The 21,098-nt window shown below is 45.1% G+C and overlaps 2 protein-coding genes across 2 annotated transcripts in view; both read left to right on the top strand.

The window, feature by feature from the left end:
* Positions 1 to 10,929: 10,929 nt before the first annotated feature.
* tyrp1b (tyrosinase-related protein 1b) lies at positions 10,930 to 16,886 on the top strand. The gene is made up of 8 exons (XM_012831311.3): positions 10,930 to 11,316; positions 12,123 to 12,478; positions 13,848 to 14,170; positions 14,475 to 14,679; positions 15,431 to 15,598; positions 15,814 to 15,993; positions 16,267 to 16,413; positions 16,602 to 16,886. Exons 2-8 carry the CDS (start codon positions 12,124 to 12,126, stop codon positions 16,796 to 16,798), a joined length of 1,575 nt encoding a protein of 524 aa, XP_012686765.1. The 5' UTR covers positions 10,930 to 11,316; position 12,123; the 3' UTR covers positions 16,799 to 16,886.
* A 1,812-nt stretch (positions 16,887 to 18,698) lies between these two features.
* The window catches only part of prss12 (serine protease 12), a 23,596-nt gene continuing 21,196 nt past the window's right edge, over positions 18,699 to 21,098 (top strand). Inside the window, exon 1 of the mRNA XM_012831286.3 lies at positions 18,699 to 19,193. Within this exon, the coding sequence (XP_012686740.2) occupies positions 18,845 to 19,193 (349 nt within the window). The 5' untranslated portion in view covers positions 18,699 to 18,844. The remainder of the gene's footprint in view (positions 19,194 to 21,098) is intronic.

Below are 21,098 nucleotides of genomic sequence, written 5' to 3'. Positions count from 1 at the left end.
GCAATTCCACTTGTTTAAAATCCTGAAGGAAAAAAGCAAACATCTCTAAAATTACTTCTCTGGGACATCTACAGCATTTAGCAAATGTCAAGGGCAAGATATATATTTCTATATTTTTTTAAATGTAAAACACAAACAGGGTACACAGGAGCCTCAGACAAGAAATCAGTTCCAATAGAGTTTTGTGGGCCAGTGTTCAGCACAAGGATATTGCCTGCAGCCTGCACCACACATCCAGTTAATTGTTCCTCCACATTGTGCCTCAGGTCTCCCTCTGGGGGTGTAACAGAGATCACCACACTCTGTGCCCCCATCATGATGATGCAGCCCCTTTGCTCAGGGGGACAGTTTACACTGCTTGGATGTGATGGCTTTCAGTGCTGTTGAAGAATGCAGAGAAACATGTATTAACAACTCTCTCTCTCTCTCTCTCTCTCTCTCTCTCTCTCTCTCTCTCTCTCTCTCCCTAACCAGAAAGAACTATCCATCAGCAGCATTTGAAGCATGAAGCAGACACTTCCAGCAAACTAAGGCAGACATAGAAAAACTGAAGAATGCAAATTGCAATGTTGCATACATTACTCGATGTCCAGCCTCTGTTGTTGTGGCGGTGGCGCTCCTGGATAAATCTGCATCAATAGGTAGCTGGTTGCAGAGTGAGTTTGTTTTGTTGATTTTGGAGTGCAGCTAACAATCAGGGACCTAAAAAGATGTTCCAGATAGCAGGCCTAGTTCTGTAGACTTCATATGAAAAGCCGTCATATGAACATGACAAACAGAGGAGCAGTGCTCAGGGTGACCAGGTGTCCTGCGTGGGGTTGTACTGCACAGCGTTTGGACCCTTTGTCCCACATCCCGCATATTGAGATAATGTCTCACATTTTCATTGGTCATTCGGTTTTTTATCGTCAAATATAAGAACACACAGACAGGTTCGTTTACATGGCATAGTGGCATAGTTTCTACTCTATATAACATTGTTTAACACGGTACCGTACCTCTTATCCAAAAGTTTTGCAATGATCCAAAGAAAATACTTCTGTAGTAATCAAAATATTCAGATGCATTGTATTTGTTTTAGTTTACCCGACACTATTATATCATAAGGACAGTACTACAGCTTTATCACCAGTGACTAGACTGTCCAGAATGGCTGAAAGAGGGACATCTACTGGCACCAGCTTGTTGCATGGATTAGTGATACAGAACTCACCACTTGGTGTAATTAGTGCAAAAATGACAGTGACACAAAGCAAACTCTAATTACATTTATGATAATCTTTTCATGACACAGACATGAACACAGACATGACACAGAAACTAGAAACAATTAGTGAGTGGGGTTGCAGCACATCTTATGTCTGTAAATGAGTTTAAATGAGGGAGTGTACCTAACTCCATGTCTGTGTGTGTGTCTCTTGCCTATGTGTATATGTGTGTGTGTGTGTGTGTGTTTGTAAGTGTGAGCATGTGAGTGAGTTGGGGTTGTCTGTGTGGTGTGTTCAGATTTGTGAGCAGGTGTTAGTTGTGTGGTAATGAGCTCTGCCCCCGAGGCTGCTTGGAGGCTGAGGAACATGGCTGCCCGGAGTCACAGAGGTCTGCATGCATGCTGCACATTTCACATTCTGGCAGGAGCCCATGAAATACAGCAGCTTTTACACACAGAGCTGGAAGGAGGAAGGAAGGACGAGAGTAGAGCTCATTTCACTGAGCATACACTGAAACAGGGTGTGGATATCAGTAAAACCTTGACAAAATGATCTCTTGGAGGTTTTATCTTATAATATCACCACAACAACAAATTGTAACGTCATGAACAGATTTTGATGAGGCCGTGAAACAAAAGGAGATCTCAGTTCAGACCTTCAGACTTTTGGTCTATGTAAAATGTGTTGTCACCCTAAAGGTTGTTGTCCACAATGCCTAGGAATTCCTCTTACAGCCATGTTCAAAACACCATCAGAAGCTTCAGCCATGTTCAAAACACCATGAGAAGCTTCAAACAAAAGCCTTCTCACGTGGCACCCCTCCATTTGTAATTACACCAAGTGATATTCTGAGAAAAACATAAACCCACCCCCCCTCATTAGAGATCTCCATCTCCACTCCAGCTCTCCCCCCCTCGGATCATGCGTGTGCTCCGTATGAAGTGTACCTCAGCGGGAAAGCTGAACAGGAGGGATTGTAATCCTCGGGGGGGGGGGGGGGGGGGTCACACGCCGTTGCTGATGTTAGGCACAGTGCCTGGCGGTGCAAAACACAATGTGAAAGGCATGTGACCAGGCTGCCATAGCTTAGAGTCAGACTCACCCTCCCCTAATCTGCAGCAGTCACGAACCACAACGTGTGAGACGGATTCTCTCCCTCTGTTTCCTAAAGAAGAGAGAAAGAAGTTAAAAGAGCAACGTTAGGCTGTAGATGATGGCACAGAGGTAGAAAAAGCTTAGTGACTTTCTATCTCGCATTTTTTGGTCGAACACAAAGGAGCTTCATTAGCATGACCGTAATGCAGTTAAGTATTTACAAGGCACACCACATCAAAAGAGATGTATCATGGGAAAGGGAGATACAGTCTAAAATCCTTTAAGTCTGTCTCTCAAAGAAATTCAATTTCTAACATGCTTTGTTGCTATGACAAAATCACTGTTTTGCCACTTATGCACACACACATACACAGACACTCACACAGAATAGTAAAACTACACACCTAGGCTGGGACTTGTCCCCCTCTGAGAAATGAGAAATATTCCTGGTCATGGTGGGTGTTTCGCACACACACACACACACACACACACATTCACACACAGATGCTGACTGAATTCACACTGCTTCACTGAGTTCAGTCTGTTTGTTGTAGCTCTTGTATGTGTGTGCTTCCAAATCACAGTTTTTTGTCGTAATCCCAGTAGCCTGTCATGCTTTGTGTTATATCTGCAATGCAAATGAACATGGAGCACTTGCTACAGAAGCAAATCCAGCACAACCTTTCCGACATTTTCACCATCAAAACATCCAAATATGTACCAAATAGCCAAGCACACACACACACACACACACACACACACACACACACACACACACACACACAACCACACACACACACACCCACACACAAACACACACCCACACACACACACACACACACACACACACACACACACACACACACACACACACACACACACACACACACACACACACACACACACACACACACGCACACATGCACACACACACACACACACACACACACACACACACATACACACACAGACATGCACACTCTCTTCCTCTCTCTCCTATCATTATGTGCACATAACAATCATGAGTGTCTGTCCTTCACAAAGGATCAACAGATCACATTTCCCAGGGAGCCACACACAGCATGTGAGTGCCCTGAGCACTGATGTAGGTCTAAGATTGCAGAAGACACTGGAGTGGTTTCAGCCCTGGTGAAGATCTCACAGACGAAGATCCCCCAGAGGAGTCTGTGATGTCTGCAGCCCTGGTCTGGCCGAGACCCAAACCACACCAGGGCCCCCTCCATGCCAGTGTTTTCTGCCCTGTGTATGTGAGCCTTAGAACCGGATGTGCTTGATGGAGAGCTGTGCCATGGTGTCTGGCTGCGTTTCTATCCCTGTGCTCAGTCTTACAGCATGACACTGAGTTGTCCCGTGTTTGGCCCAGTGAGACGCAATCGATGTGATGTGTCTCTTAGATAATCCCTCTTCCCATGTCTCTACCTACGTATATTAGATAATCCCTCTTCCCATGGTTCTACCTATATTAGCTAATCCCTCTGCCCATGGCTCTACCTATATCAGATAATCCCTCTGCCCATGGCTCTACCTGTGCACCATGTACGACACGACCCTGCGCCTGCTCGCTCCTCCACCGTCCGCAAAAGTGACAACTCCCTCATAACTGCTATATTAAGGTTCGCTGTGTGTGTGTGACATGTCGCCGGAGTTTTCCAGGGCCGCTGGGAGGAATCCACCAAGCATTTCACACCACTTTGACACTTTTCCAGGCCTGCCTTCAGCGGTCGTCAGGCTTATGGCAGGCAAGATGGCGTCAGAAGAACCCTCATAACATCACCTCTTAAAGAAGGAAATTCTTTACTTGGAAGAGAGCGAGAGAGACGCGTGCGGCACCAAGCCTCATTCTGTCCAGGACTTGGAGAGATACACATCCACATACACAGACAGACACACACACACACACACACACACACACACACACACTGTTACTGTTTGCACAGCCTTGAGTGAGTGCAGGGATTGCTTTGGAGTGGTTTCTGACGCCATGGACTCAAGTTTGCCTAAAGGATGGATTGTGGTTCTCACTCTTGTACAGCTATGCTGGGCTCAGGGTAAGGTGGATCTATTTCATCTCTGTTTTAATTGGTCAAATGTTGTTTATTGGTTATTAGGAACTGCTTTAGTTGTGATGGCTTGCTCAGCATTCATTTAATTCTAAAGTTAATTTATACTAAATCTTCAGACTACACGTGAAAAAAGTAACTGCAATTAATAATTAAATTCACTATGGCCAATGAAGAAACATCAAAGTATAAACAATGAGAAGAACATTGAGAAGGCTGTTACACTTTAAAATTCAACATTTCACTTGTTATTACAAAGACAAACCAGTATCTAAGGTCGCTAGGCTGTACAGCTGAAGGATTGTTATTCTATTTTGTTTTGTTGAAATGTTACTAAAATAGGACCATGGCGCTTTAAGTCATGATCAACACGTGAGTGAGTTTAGAGGTTTAGGGGAGATGGGATGGGGCAGCTGTGAGGAACTGATGTGTTGTGTCCGGCTGAATGGGAACACCTGAATACTCTGATGCAGTTACCCAGTGCCAAGTGTGTGGGGTTGTATTAAGACATTTTTCAAGAACTCTTTCTCTCCTTAAAACATGGCACGGACATGGCAGCAGCATCTACAGACTCCCCCGTGCTGCAAGAAACCCTGCCTAATGTGCCCAGCCTGGTAGCCGTGGAGGAGGCCGTGAAGGCTGCTTTTGAGCAGGCTGAGCTGGTCACCACAGACACTGTGAGAGAAGTGCTGGAGCAGGTGGCAGAGGTGCCTGCAGAGACAGATGCAGAGCCAGCAGTGGAGGAGTCAGTGGGGGAGGCTGCCGTGGAGGAGGCCCAGCCTGAGACCCAGAAGCCAGCTGAGGACGAGGTGACAGAGGCTGAGGCAGTAGCTGAGACTGAGACAGGAGAGGAGGCCGCCTCTGAGGCTGAGCTGCAGCTGCAGCATGAGGGGCTGGTGGCGGAGGCCGCCCCTGAGGCCGAGGCTGGACTGGAGGCTGCTGAGGTGAAGCCTGCTGCTCTCGCAGAGGACATTCAGGAGCAGGTGGAAGCAGAGCCAGCCACTGCAGTGGAGGAAGAGGAGCAAGCGGACGGGGAGGAGGTGGCAGCGGCAGCTGAGGGAGAGGAGGTGACTCAGGGAACACAAGCGGAGGCAGAGCAGCAGGAGGAAGATGAAAAGGAGGTGGTAGCAACATCAGAGCAGGAGGCTGTGGTAGAGGTGGCAGAGGTGGAAACTGGAGCTGTAGCTGCAGGCGAGGAGGGTGGAGAGGCAGAGGAGGCAGGAGGGGAGACCACAGAGGAACTGACAGGAGGGGAGGAGGAGGGGGAGGCTGCAGGCCTGGAGGACACTCAGGTGACTGCAACAGGTGAGGAGGACAGTGGAGGAGTGGAGGAGGAGACAGCTGCAGGGGAGGGAGAAGAGGCAGGAGAGGAGGCGCAGGAGGAGGCAGCTGAAGTTGTGGCAGTAGTGGATGAGATAGGAGGGGATGATGGAGGAGTGCAGCCGGAAGAACAACCAGAGGAGGAAGGAGAGGTAGCAGAGGTGACAGAGGAGGAGACGGAAGGGGGTGTTGTGGCGGAAGCTGTGCCACCTGAGGATGAGGAGGAGGAGGCAGCACAGGAGACGGCAGACACCAGTGAATCACATGATGAAGGTAAATGTGCATGACATGAAACCACACACCACCACTGGCTCTTTCATGACTTTCACAAGACAGAAAAATCAAGACAAGTCAAGACAGTGATGCACAGAATTCACAATGCATTTTTACACATCCTCAGTAAGACGTGGAATGTTGGAGACAAATGGCTCACCTCATCTCTGCTGGATTAATTCCAAAATAATCAACCTTTAGATAGTGTTTGGTTAGTACAGTGAAGACAGGTATGTCTTCTTTATTCATGCAGGTGCATAACATCCTCTCAGCCCTGTAATCCACCACTGGTGAAGCACAGGCCCCTCTCTGTAATCCACCACTGGTGAAGCACAGGTCACTCTCTGTAATCCACCACTGGTGAAGCACAGGCCCCTCTCTGGCATGCCTGACCAGTTCCAGTGAGGTGTATATCCATCGGGGCTTAGCCCACTGCAGCTCCTGCAAAGCAGCCATAAACCGCAGAAAAGCAGGTGCACAGGACTCCTCACATGATGATGCACCCACACACCTACCTCCACACAAATCTCTCTCCTCTGCAGATTCCCTCGCTTTGTGACACGTTTGACGTCAAACGCGTCACAAAGCGAGCAGCGAGCGCTGCTGCCTGTGGCAATGAGCGTGTCTGCCTCCGGAGCAGACATCGCATTTTTTAGCTGTTTTTGAAGCAATTACTGGATCCATTAAAAAAAATTACAAAACATTTGTACTCATAAACCTCCATATTCTTAAGAGACATTCTGATTCACAACCCTTGAAATTTATTAAGAAAAACAAGTGTCTTTCTTTATGTCTTTCTGTAATTTTGACACAGCAAAGTCATCCGGCGGGCCAAACTGGATCCGGCCCGCGGGCCGTATGTTTGACACCCCTGATCAAGATCAACTAGGATGGCATTCCTCTGCCAAGACCCAACAGTCACCTTTAATGCCTTATCTCCTGATGTAATGGCCTATTAGTTATTAGTGTAATGTAATGTAAATGTAATGGGTTCTTCTTTGGCCCATGCCACACCTTTCCAAGTTTCATGAAAAATCGGGTAAAACTTTGCGTAATCCTTCAAACAACCAACAAACCAAACAAACAAACGGACAGAGGTGAAAACATACCCTCCTGGGCAGAGGTAGAAATACACACATTATCTTGTCTCTTACTGTCAGTTTGTGCTGGTAGGTTTTATAATTACCAATAGCAGATTAAGCTAGTCTGCAACAGTACATGATATCTAACAGAGAGCTCAGCAACAGGATCACAGTTTATTTTGTTCTTTGGTTCTTTGTAAAACCAATTGCTTTGACTCTCACATGCAGTTGCTGAATGTACTTAGTCAACTCACCTGGCCAGACATTCATATTAGCGAAGCATCGGCTAGACCAGCCTGGTCTGAGGACTGGGTACACCACACATACCTACTCAAACACAGGTCAAGCTGTGGTGCTAACACAGAGACCTGCGGCTGACATTAGCGTAACAGGCTCCAGTGTTGCACTCTAGTGAGTACAACGTGAACAAGGGTGGGGGTTTCTTTTAAATTCCATATGTCCCCTCCAACCCCTTCTCTCAGCTTGGCGGTAAAATATTCACCCACCTGCTAAATACTTACCTCCAAACACTCCCTCTCTCTCTCTATCAGGGGTCGTCGCCACAGAAAGCCTTGAGACCGTAGGCCCGGTGGTGGCCCCTGAAGACAATGCACTGGTTCCGGAGGTCGCTGAGGAGACCAACGTGGTTGACAGGTTGATCACTTCCCATGAGGACGTGCTGGTGGACCCAGAGGTGGGCGAGGATGCACCCACTCTTCTTGTGGAGAGCCTGGAGGAGCTGCCTGCTACACCCCTGGGAGGAGATGAAGACGATGAGGAGGATGAAGATGATGTGGCGGAGGGAGACGTGAATGTGTTGGTAGAGCAACCTGAACCCAAAGGTACCATCACTCAGTATGGAGAACCAACCAACCTGCCCAGACACATACATAGGTCCCTTTGAGGGCTAGAACCTAAGAAGTCTCTTTGATTCTCGTTGATTGTTTATAAACATAAAAGCAGCAGCATGGAGTTTTTTTTCTTTATAACTCGTGAGCTAACTAGCGAGCTAACTAGTGAGCTAACTAGGTAACGGCCAAAAAACTGTTATGATATTTTGGCGGGTGTCTGACTCAAAGCACTAAACTACTATATAGTGGACATATGTAAGCCTGAAACCCCAACCTTTAGAAAGACATGGTAAGGGTTCACATAATATGTCTTTGATATGTAACATCCCCAGGTAAGAGAGGACCTATAACATCTCCCTGAGAGAAATAGAAATGTGTCTTCAAAATGTCTCTCACTTTGTTTCCTCCTGCAGAGGACACCTCTCTGGGCCATGAAGTTTGGAAGATCGGAGCAATTGCTGCAGCTTTCTTCCTTGTTCTTCAAACCATCGTAACGATCGTGTACATCCTAAAATGCAGAAAAAGACCAAGCAGGTGTGTTAGCAGCTGTGTGTGCCTGCACCAAGTTTAACACCTCCATGTGAAAGCTCTTAGCACAACCTCTAGACAAACAGGGCAGCCAAGACTCCTACATGTGTGTTAAATGTGTCAACTGTCTATCAGCGTGTGAGTCAGTGTGTATGCCATGTGATTGTCAGTGTGTGAGTCAATGTGATGCCATGTGTGTATGCGATGTCTAATATACGTTGAAGCGTTTGTGTATGTGAATGTGTGTTCATTTGTTTTAGTGAGTATGTATTGTGATACCAAAATATGTGTCGAGGTAAGCTGTGAAAATGAAATGAATTGCACTAGACAGTGAAGTTACATGACTTCTCTCCATACTGGTGTCTGTGTATGTGTGTGTGTGTGTGCGTGTGTGTGTGTGTGTGTGTGTGTGTGTGTGTGTGTGTGTTACAGTTCTATTGCTCCTGAGAGAGCATGTGAGGAGGGTGGTGCATCAGCTGAATCAGGCCCTGCAGAAAACACGGACACCACCTTACCAGCTGAGGATGGCCTCCTTCACCAGTGAGTTCAACCAAGACACACAGTCACTGCAGCAGCACAGCTTACATACATGCAGTCAGTCAGTCAAACATTTTCTCCTGCCCTCTATTCTGTCAGAAATGTTAAGGCATTTTTTCTAGGTTTAAGTAAAATAGACAGATATAAAGAAGGACTCAGTAATATGTCACTCTACATTATTATGGTATTTTTTACCCAGGAAGAACTTGATAATGTAAATTCAAATGAAGATGAAATGTAAGCACTATCCCATGTGCCAGCATGTAGTATGGTCTGGATGGTGTAGTAGTTAGGCCAGGAGTGAAAATAAGGAAAGGTTATAGATGCCTCAGGCATGTTAAACACCTCTTTGAGTTTAAGAAAAACCCTCTAATGTTGGGAATGCTAACAAAGTCTAAACTCCACAATGCAGATTAAGTTGAGGCCAAATATCCCACCGCAAATGCTGTGACCTCAATGCAGGCTAAGTCCCTGACAAACTCACCCAATTACAGCATTGGAGTGTTACAGTGTTAGATTAGTTGTTGCTGTTATTGAACCACATTTGTTGAGGAGACAAAACCAGAAATGCTACATTAAACGTAGAACACAACATGTGAGTAACTTAATGAAGACCTCAGCCTCAGACTTGAATTGAAGAATTATTTTGTGAACCTGACCAGAGAAAAAAGAACCAAAACTTTTACGGGTGCATTTGATTGTATTTGCTGCATCGACAGCTTGATAAATGCTGTTTTGGCCTAAGAGATAGCCATTTTAGCCTCCCCATCTGCCTCAGAATGAGAAGAGCATTCATAGAGTGCTAACGGATATCTCTCTGTGTGTGTGTGTGTGTGTGTGTGTGTGTGTTTGTGTGTGTGTGTGTGTGTGTGTGTGTGTGTGTGTGTGTGCGTATGTGTACAGAAATGCTGTGAGCGACGCACCAGATCTAACACAGGCCCAGCAGGAGGTGGCCATGACAGACATTAAGCTGTACTCCACAGAAGAAAGCCACTTGTGTGATGAGTCATCACATGACCTTAGAACTTCAGTTCTCTAAGGAATCACTGACACACAAAGAGTATCTCACACAATATCATCCGTAAATACAGACATACATAAACATATACACACATGTCTCCCCACACAGACACATCCATGAAAGCAACACACAGTCACACTCATCCTTTTGGTTAACTTTCTCTTTATTACTGTGATCTACGAGGCCCTTGTATTGTTATTAGGCTATTAAGTGCAGTACTGTTGTGCAGGAAAATGTGTGTATTGTGAGTATATGAGCATGAAAACGGAATGCAAGTGTATGTGTGGAAGAATGAGAGAGAGAATTATTGAAATATTGCTCAATGTTTTTAGAACTCTGTTCTGCGCTTCCATGAGGGTAAACTCATCCGTTCAGATGTGCAGTTTGTTCTCCTGAGTATATGGTGATGAGGGCCATGGGCTTTTGTACACCTTTGCTACCATAAAAGTATTCCTCAACAGGTCCATTCACATTTACAAGAAGGGAAAATACACATAGTATATACAGTATTAAATACACATAGTAAATACAGTATTAAATGCACATAGTAAATAGAGTATTAAATACACACAGTAAATACAGTGTTAAATGTTAAACTCACAGTTGGACTTTGCATTTGTAATTATTGATGTGAAACTACGGTCATGTTCTAAATGTTTAAATGGAATTAAACACTGTAAAACCAGGTGTCCTGTCTTCCTTTCAAACTGATCATAATCATTTGACATGAAAACGGCACGTAACTGCACCACATGCAACAATAAAATCTAGGATTTCAAGGAACAGTACACTCTCCCATAATTTATTGCTTCATAAAAGACCTATTACTGTCTGGCATTTCCTGCCGAGACAAAATACAGTATTTATATTATTTGTATTTGTCTTTTGGCATGAGGGTTCAGATTTGTGGTGGGTGAGCTGTAATCACGAGGGGATCACAGAAGCCATGGCGATCATGCGCTCCGGTGGTATTTAAGACTGAAAGATCAGGGGCCGCTCACGGGGAACTACAGTACAACAGAGCAGAGCAGAGAGAGAGAGAGAGAGAGAGAGAGAGAGAGAGAGAGAGAGATAGAGAGAGAGAGAGAGAGAGAGAGGGGAGAAGAAAGTGAGTGTACTTCTACAGAGTAAAGAGAGGGGGAGTAGGATAGAGAAAGAAAAACAACAAAAAGGACTTCACATGTGATGAGGTACTGAACTGCTGTGGTACACTCTCCAGTGTGTGGCTCTGCCTTTCGTGAAAGATCTGGGCTGGACCTGAGGCTCTCTGAGAAGAAGCTGCTGTATCTCCGTGTTGGTGTTGATTGAGAGTGAGCCGAGGTGAGCTGACATGGACTATAAACCTGAGATTTCACTGAGGCAGAAATGAGCATGAGTGCTAAGGAAGAATACCAGAGAAAACGAATTTCGCAGTCTTCTCCAGCTGGAATAATCGTCATGACAACAATTTTTGTTGTCAGTAATGCAGTAAATTGTAAAACTGCACAAATTTACAGTAGATGAGATTAGCCTGTTACTGTGTTAAGGGGTGTTAGAGTAATAACAGACCATGTCTATTGACTGGGCTTTTGTGTGTGAAGTGCTAGGGTGAGGGGTTCAGTGAGTGGGTGCTAAAGAGGCATCACTGCTGTGGGTGTTCAATCTCAGCAGTCGCTGCTTTGGGTGACCAGTGACCAGGGAATACGGTAGAGATTTGTATTATTAGCTTTTTTTGAAATTGGATTTTGCTATTTTCAAGTTCATGGACAGACAGAAAGAGAGAGTTGTGTGCAAACGGTTGTAGAAATCTAATATGAACCTAAGATATTTTAGAGGCATGCATTTGTGATTGTGTGTAATGAAAACATCTTGATATTTACGATCCAATGTGAATAACTTAATCTGTCCTGGTATACATTCATTTTCAGCAACTGCTACTCTGTAAGGGTTTCTGAGGGATCTTATGTATGTGGGGGTGTGTGTGTGTGTGTGTGTGTGTGTGTGTGTGTGTGTGTGTGTGTGTGTGTGTGTGTGTGTGAGTCTGTGTGTGTGTGAGAGCAAAAGAAACTGTGTGTGTATGTGTGTGTTCACAAGTGTGGTCTTACCTCTGAGCATTTGTAAAAATCCTCTTTGTGCGTGTGCTGTAGCATGTGGTGGCCTGTGGTGCTGGTGTGTGTGAGTGCCACGCTGGTGCAGTGCCAGTTCCCCAGGGAGTGTGTGACACCGGAGGGGCTGCGGAGTGGAGAGTGCTGTCCTTCTCCGCTAGGGAGCACCGACGACCCGTGTGGAGCCAGCCAGGGCAGGGGTGCGTGTGTGTCCATCGCAGCTGACAGACGCCCCCATGGGCCGCAGTACCCCCACGACGGACGGGACGACCGGGAGCGCTGGCCACTGCGCTTCTTCAACCGCACCTGTCAGTGTGCCGGAAACTTCTCTGGACACAACTGTGGACGCTGTCGGCATGGCTTGGCCGGGCCCAGCTGTGAACAGCGCGTGACAGTGGGTAAGAGAGAGAGAGAGAGAGAGAGAGAGTCAGTTGGTCTTTATTTGAACATGAACACAGATCAACTGATCTTTATCAGGTAAATGGGCATCATCACTGCAGACATGTGTGATCATACCTGATACCTGAGATGCTTTTTGGTAGGGTTTAGGACTCATAATGGGCCATACAATATCAGCTTATATACTGCAGCTCTCATTGTGGTTCTAACAGCAGCTTGCAGTCATTTATACTCTGACGGAGGCACAATATGGATTCTAGTAAAGGTGACTGGAATTTACCAAATAATCCTAATGCTTAAAGAAAATAATTTCATTGCAATTCAATTCCATTTTATTTATATAGCGCCGATAACAGTAAAAATGGTCTTAAGGGGCTTTACAGAGCTCAGAGCCTCAACCCCCTGAAGCAAATGATAAGGTGACAGGGGCAAGGATGATCTCCCTTTTAACAAGAAGGAAGCTTGAGCAGAACCTCGGCTTAAAGGGCGGGGGGGGTCATCTGCTTGGGGCTGGCTGGGTAAAAAAAGATAGAAAAAGAGAGGGGAGGGGGCAGAAGGGAAGGGAGGAGAGGAGGAGAAGAGAGAATCAGAGACAAGCAGATTAATTCATACATGCATCGGGACAAACATATAAGCATATATGTGACATATATACTTGACACATACAGGATTACATGATACATGGTATGAGATGGTATATACATGATATATACAAGATTGATAGTGGCTAAAAATGGAGAGAGCCAGCCAGCATTCAAAGTATTGGTTGTAGAACCACTTCGAAAAAAACAACTTAGACACACGTTCAAATCCCAGATATACCTTTCCTCAACTGCAAAACCCAAAGTATACAAGTGATCCCAGATAACTCAAAGGAATGTATTGGGTTGTGCTAAATGTAAGCTGGCATCATCCAATCATTAAGCAAATCCCACTTGTTCTTACCCGAGCACAAGTAATGTGTATTGTGAGGCATAAACGCTAGTCTCACATTCCTCTCTTGCTTTCCCCCTCTCTCATTCTCCTCTAGAACTTAATCTCATTCCCATTGACCTCTCACCTCCTCACCAGACAGGAGATTATGAAATACCATGTCAACTCCTCTCAGATTACACAATACAAAATGCATGATACATTTGTAATTATGTGTCATCACTAGGAAACCATTGCCACTATTAGACAAACAGTGTGTTGTTTGTATTTTGGATGCATGTGATTCACACAGTGGCTCCCTATGATCCCCCATAAAGCATCTATAACACTGTTGATTGTTCTTATGATCCCTCATAAAGCATCTATAACACTGTTGATTGTTCTTATGATCCCCATACAGCATCTATAACACTGTTGATTGTTCTTGCCCTCTAGTCCGCCGTAATGTGATGCAGATGAGTGCAGCTGACAAGCTGGCATTTATCAATGCACTGGACCAGGCCAAGCGCACCGTTCACCCAGACCTGGTCATCTGCACACGCCGCTACCAGGACATATATGGGCCAGATGGCAACACACCCCAGTTTGAGAACATCACCATCTACAATTACTTTGTGTGGACACACTTCTACTCTGTCAAGAAGACCTTCATGGGGGCGGGGCAGCCCAGCTTTGGGGGAGTGGACTTCTCCCATGAGGGCCCGGGATTCGTCACCTGGCACAGATATCACCTGCTGCACCTGGAGAGAGACATGCAGGTGAGAGAGAGAGAAAGAATCAGAGAAATACAAGGACATTTATCTCCTATGTGGGTATTTTTGGGTTATATCCCTTTGCACAAATTACTATATATATTTACAGTACATATATATATATATATATATATGTATATATATGAAGCTAGTTTTCTGTCAAGGTGTGAGTAAAAACATATGCAAAATGTACAATATACAAATATACAGAACCTTTCCAATGCATCAGAAGGGACTTTCCACAATCAGACAAGTGGCACATGATGTGGGATAAAGCTCTGCATGTGTGTGGGTGGGTGTGTGTGTCTAGGACATGCTTCAGGACCCGACATTTGCGCTCCCCTACTGGAACTTTGCCATAGGCGGCAGTGAGTGTGACATCTGCACTGACGACCTGATGGGAGCCCGCAGCAGCTTTGCATCTAATGGCCTCAGCGCCAACTCTGTCTTCTCCCAATGGAGAGTCATCTGTGAGAGTGTGGACGACTACGACACCATAGGCACCATCTGCAACAGTGAGCTTCACACACACAAACGCAATCACATGAACAGTCACATTCACAGACCAGTAGAGGGGCCTATTACTGATGAAATCAGGTGACAGAACTTAAACAGCCTGCGGTTCAGCCAGTGAGTTCAAACAATAAGTTATTTTGGACACACACAGACACACACACACACACACACACACGCACACAGAGCTGTAGCTCATTCAAGGATGTGCACAAGTTTTCACGTGGGTGGCTGATGTGATCGTGACCTCTGAGGTTGCTCACGAGATGCCAAACTTGAAATCCCTAAGACTCTGACAGGCTGAGGGCTTGAAGCTTGAGGCCTTATATGGGAGAGAGCTGGAGGAGGTCAGAGTGATCAGCACACATCAGACTCAAGCACGCCAACACCTCCCCTGGCCACAGGGAGCACCAGGAGTCTGTCTGAGCTGAGCTGCGGCGCTATCAGTACCAGCAGGGCTTCTATGATTTACTCTACATTATTTACACTGTGATGGCACAGCAGCATGGCGGGACAATCCTCAGTAGACTGTGATGAACATCAGTCTTGATTACAACAGGACTGGACAGATAAAATCACACAAACACACGAACACACACATGCACGCACACACAAACACACATGCACACACCCACACACACACGCACACACTTTGTGGTTTGTGTACTTATGTACAGTATGTTTGTAGGGTAGTGCAGTAGACTGTTGAAGCTTGTATTGGCGCGTCTGTGACAGTGTGTGTTATGTGCACAGACACTGAGACCAGTCCCATCCAGAGGAACCCTGCCGGTAATGTGGCTCGGCCCATGGTGCAGCGTCTGCCCGAACCCCAGGATGTGGTGGACTGCCTGGAGCTCAACGCCTTTGACACGCCGCCCTACTACTCCACATCGTCTGAGAGCTTCAGGAACACCATAGAGGGTAACAGTGACACTGTAGCCGGAGACAAATGTATCACACGCTAACACAAACATTCAAGAGACTGTACACAAACTATGATATTGTCTAATACAGTGTTCAACATCATCCCAAATGTCTAATGTCTGAAGTGATTTGTGATTTATGTGTTTACGTGTGTGTGTGTGTGTGTGTGTGTGTATGTGTGTGTGTGTGTGTGTGTGTGTGTGTGTGTGTAGGCTACAGTGCCCCTCAAGGGGGATATGATCCCGTGGTGCGTAGTCTGCATAACCTGGCCCATCTATTCTTGAACGGCACAGGGGGTCAGACGCACCTCTCCCCCAATGACCCCATCTTCGTTCTGCTGCACACCTTCACTGACGCCGTCTTCGATGAGTGGCTGAGACGACACAGTCCTGGTACACTCCAGCTGCACACACTCATATCAGTCTTCGCATGAATACAAATGGACCATAATCAATGTTAACTTGCAAGGAGTGACTGTCATTCAGATGTCAACAAGCCATTTCTATTCTTTCTAACAAGCTAAGTCCATTCTGTGTCAAAATGCAGTCAACATACCCATACAACATTACCAACTAATCCCTGTGACATGACATAATGATCTGTTCCTGAAATCTGACATAAATATCAGCAGCCTTCATTTCAACACCAAACATATCTCTGGACAGGTGAGGTGGTGTACCCAGAAGAGAACGCTCCTATTGGACACAATCGGCAGTTTAACATGGTTCCATTCTGGCCGCCTGTGACCAACGCTGAGATGTTTGTGGCAGCTCCAGACAACCTGGGATACACCTATGAGGTCCAGTGGCCCAGTGAGTACACTGAGACACATGCACACATGAACACCTACACAGGCACACACACGTATGGACTCAAATGGTAGTTCAATGATCTCTCCATATACCCTCACACATCAGCCTGTGGTCTGTAGGTATTGAGCTTTGCATCCCTCTCTCTTCCTAATTCTGTGTATTTGGTGGTGGATTTCTGATTCCCATAGCTCGTCCCTACACCCTGTCTGAGATCATCACCATAGGGATTGTTGCCGCCGTGCTGGTGGCGGCCGTGTTGGGTGCAGTCGTCGCGTTTGCGGTGCGAGCGAGGTCCACCGAGGGCCTCGAGCCGCTACTGGGGGAACAGTTCCGCCGCTACTCGGAGGATGTACGGCGAGTGGATAAGATCCAGTCAGTGGTCTGAGGGTGTCGGGGAGGTTGTCTGTATTCTGCTTTTTTAATTATTATTCCTAAACCCCTTCTGGGGAAATAAAGTTACACTGGTTTTAAAACTTGTCTCTCATTTTTCCTTTCTCTTTCTGTGTGTGTGTGTGTGTGTGTGTGTGTGTGTGTGTGTGTGTGTGTGTGTGTGTGTGTGTGTGTGTGTGTGTGTGTGTGTGTGTAAAAGAAAAGAGACAATGGCCTCAATTGAAAGATTACTGTTTTTGCTTTGTAGTCCTGTATGCATTCAGATCATGGCCATGGCCTCTCTCTATTAACTGTATCCTGTGAACTTACACATTTCATGGCATCTGTGTTAATAGGCAACTATCTCTAATTTATGAGGGAGATATTGTGATTTAGGGCATAACCCACTATTTGCGTCCCACTAAATGCAAATCAGGAGCCAGACGCTTTCTCATATTTCGCATACACCAGAAATGCTCCAGTGTAAAATGTGATCCAGAGCTATATGAAAGGATACAGTATGAAAGCAGAAACACCATATGGGGCACTCCTGTTTTTTCAACACGGTAAGAACATCAGAGGCAGCAGCTGGGCTTCATTAGTGCTCAGCAGACGAGCGTGACTCCCCTGCCGGAGGAGCTGCCTCTGACCATCCATCGGCAGCCTGACTACAACAAAAGGGCCCATTTGCATGTCTTTGAGGTTGTAGCTTATGGTAAATGGACGACTGGGACCAGGATGAGTGGACTGCTGGGTTACCCAGCAACTGTGTGCTGCTCCTTGGCAGTTTCAGCCAGGAGCGCAGGGAGACGCTGCTTTGAGGAGACCATCATTCTAGACAGAGCCCTGAAGGATGCAGAATGCAGTAGCCCAAACAGACCTGTCTGAATGAGTGCACAGGCTCCCATGAGATAAAACAAACATTGTATCCACAGCTGTGACTTCCTCCAAGGTCCTAATTTACTTTAATTACTTGGTAAGTGTTTTTTGGTCCATTTTTTTTTATTATTAATCTGGTCGTTTTGTCATCAACATCCACATGCTGGGAGCAGCACATTGTCATTAAGCAGAGGAATGCCATCTGGGGCAACGGGATCTCAGAGCCTTGCCCAAGAGATAATGTAGGATTCGAACAGTGTGACTGGCAGTTTCCAGTCTGTGGAGACCCTGATGATTACAGGGGCACAGTGGCCGTTGGCCATCCCATGACCGTGGCAATTACTGTGCCTTCAGCCAGTTCTGGTCACTGTGGAAGTGAGGCTGAGCGAGTTCAAAAGCACCACACTAGGTGGCAGTATTGTATGTTGACAAATTGTTTCACAGTTGACAGAGCAGGTCAGGCTGGTGTAACCAGACCCAGCGAAAACTGAGCTTGGAGCAATAGGCAAGAGCAGGTGCCTTCTGAAAATTGTGAAATTAAATTGGATTTAATTCAAAATAAAATAAAATGTATTAAATTGGAGTTGGAGTTAGATTAATACATTTTAATAATGTAGTACGTCAAATTGTGCATTTAAAGGAACGTGTGTGTGACCGTTTTTTTTTCTTCAGTTTAATATTGCTGGGGCCTTACGGTTTGAACTGCAGTTCAAAGTCAGGGCGCAAGTCAGGTGGTGGGTTGACTTAAATATGTCTTTTTATTTCGAATTATTGTATTTTTGTAATTCTCATTGTCTTACAGAATGGAACGCATATTGAAAGAGGGAGCTTTTGAAAGCTATTTCTAATATGAACGCAATATGACTAAGCTATTTATTTCGTTACAGAATGATTTATGGTTTATGGTCATATTTAAGTGATTTTCAATCAGTATAAAACAAAGGGAACACACACCGAAACACGCGCGCGCCTCAGAGAAACTTTAGATCTCTGGGGACATCATCAGTTTGCATGAGACGTATCGCCCAGGGCTACCCGGGGGTTCTCTTGATTGATCTTCTACGCCGCCAAGCGGACAACAATCCTATTCGCGCTCCAATTCAGTTGATTTACAGACATGAGGCAAGTCGCGGGATTCCGCCACGGTGTACTCTGACTGGCATCGGCAAGGGATGGCCACTGGATGAAGTGGGCTAACATGAGTCCCCTGTTTGTAACCGTTGTGAGTGTGCTGTTTGCTTTGTCCGTTTCGGGATCTCTGGGCAGCGACACTTCCTCGTTTATCCAGCCGTTCAATGACTGTATTCACAGCAGAGGGAAGGCCGGATTCTACCAAGGCTCCGTGGATGTTACTGAGTCAGGGGGGAAATGCATGAACTGGAGCGAGGTACCCGGAGTTACCAGTCGGTATCCGGGCAAAGGTCTTGGAGACCACAATTTCTGTCGAAACCCAGACGGCAGGATTCGACCATGGTGCTTCTTCAGAAACGAGAGAGGAAGAATAGATTGGGGTTACTGCGACTGTAAACAAGGTAAGGTAAAGGTACTATCATATATTTGACCTAATAGTTAATAAAATCCCACTAGGTCAAAAATTAAAGTCGTGAGTATATGGACACAAACACCACGCACTCACACCTCTGCATCCTGCATCCTACAGAACGCACATGACAAGTTCAGACACATCTGAGCTTCGTTTGTTGAGGTAACCCTGAGGTGAAGGTATGCATAACAATTAGCCTATGCCCTAACTAACTAAGTTTCTCTTCACAGCAACAAACATACACACCATACAGTAAATTCAAACAGACGTTTAAAGCGCCGAAAACGCTGCTTATTGATTGGTTTTGTCCCGAACTATGTATTGTACAACAACTCCACTGAATGAGATGGCTCTAAAATATTTGTCTCTGAAGATCTGAACTTCAAGAAATGTGACCAGTCTATGATCATCTTGGGTAAATCTGGTAGAATGGTTTCAAACAACGTATCACGTTGCCCATGTGCCACATACATTCAGCAGGAGAGTAAGGAGTATAATGAGCACAGTTTCAGTTAGGGATCCTTCCTATTGGCATCCACATGCTTAAGATAACAGGAACGGCTCGTAGGGTTTCCAGCAGAGGCTAGCTGACGAAACAGGGTATTTTTAGCCTGATCAACTGGTACTTGTAACAAGACATAGTTATACTCAAAACGAAATCACAGCAATGACATTTGTTGTTGAGATTTAATTATAGGCTATGTTGGACATTTTTTTCAAACCCAAGTGCAACATAAACTGAAAAATATGAAATTATATGATATATAAGATTAACAAGCAATAATAAAAACTGTATGTAGCCATTCTTTTTTAGGAATGATTGTTTAGATGACAATATTATATTTAACTGTTTCTGGTGCCCCTTTTTGCTGTGGTAACTACATAACATTTTACAGTGAGAATTTTATGAATTATGTGTTCTGAAATGCCTAATTTATTTATATTGTACCTTATGAATTGCTAATAAAATTGTTGTTACTAGGATTGCATGCATTATAAGGATGACAATTAGCAGTATGTTATATGGCCACTTTATCCGTAGTAATGCCTTAGCATAATATAATATAGAAGGAGAGGGAGAGGCTGCCCGGCATGGTGTGTGGGAATTTTATATATGTTTAGTTTTGATGAGTTATGTTATGGTTGGCTGACATGGTGCATGAGAATTTTAGTTATACCAAGATAGCAAGGGTGGCAGGATACGACAACAGTGCACAACTGGCCAGCGACAGCCGCAACATGCACCGCATGCTGTACCCGGGATCCATAAAGGCCCACCAACACAGTACAACATGCGCTGTGTGTATATTCTTGTGATTTGCTATTTAATGAAAGACCAACTCTTACAGACTACAGTGATTTTGAGAACATAAAGTTGTGTTTACAAATAGTTCAAACAACAATTTTGAGTATTTTGTGAAACAGCCATTAAACTTTACACTTAATCTCCAATACTGAATCCAGTAATGTATCTTGAATTTCAAGGGGGCAGGATCATTTTGGTCATTTTTCTGGTCGAAATTCTGGGTTGTGATAATCTCTGATTGTGGAGTGGGACTACAAAACTGTATGCTTATCTTTTATCCTGCTCTTGTAATTCAATAAAATGTGGGACAAGTATGTTCAATATTTTAAAAGTGTTCAAGGATACAGGAACAGTAAAAAGAAAAATCCAGTTATTTCCATTTCCTCAATTCCTATAGGAGATTGAGTGTTCACTTCAAGTTCAAGTATACAAATCATCTTACAAATGTACAGTGTCATTTTGATGGAGAGGCTGAAAACACTGACTGTAGACACTGGGCAGAGACACTGAATGAAGATCAATTGTCATCACTAATTAAATTGACCTCTATCAGACAGAACTGGGGGAAGTTGGATAAATGTTGACTGT

This window comes from Clupea harengus, chromosome 22 (assembly GCF_900700415.2).
Source record: "Clupea harengus chromosome 22, Ch_v2.0.2, whole genome shotgun sequence".
Lineage (NCBI taxonomy): Eukaryota > Metazoa > Chordata > Actinopteri > Clupeiformes > Clupeidae > Clupea > Clupea harengus.
Note: the sequence above shows the minus strand (reverse complement) of the source record. Positions and strands in the feature narration are given on the sequence as shown.

Bases quoted from the DNA above. Each gene is read 5' to 3' on its own strand.
- tyrp1b (XM_012831311.3), top strand. From the start codon at position 12,124: ATGTGGTGGCCTGTGGTGCTGGTGTGTGTGAGTGCCACGCTGGTGCAG. The intron at 14,171-14,474 runs GTGAGAGAGAGA...GTGTGTGTCTAG, and splicing joins ACCTGGAGAGAGACATGCAG to GACATGCTTCAGGACCCGAC. The intron at 14,680-15,430 runs GTGAGCTTCACA...TTATGTGCACAG, and splicing joins CATAGGCACCATCTGCAACA to ACACTGAGACCAGTCCCATC.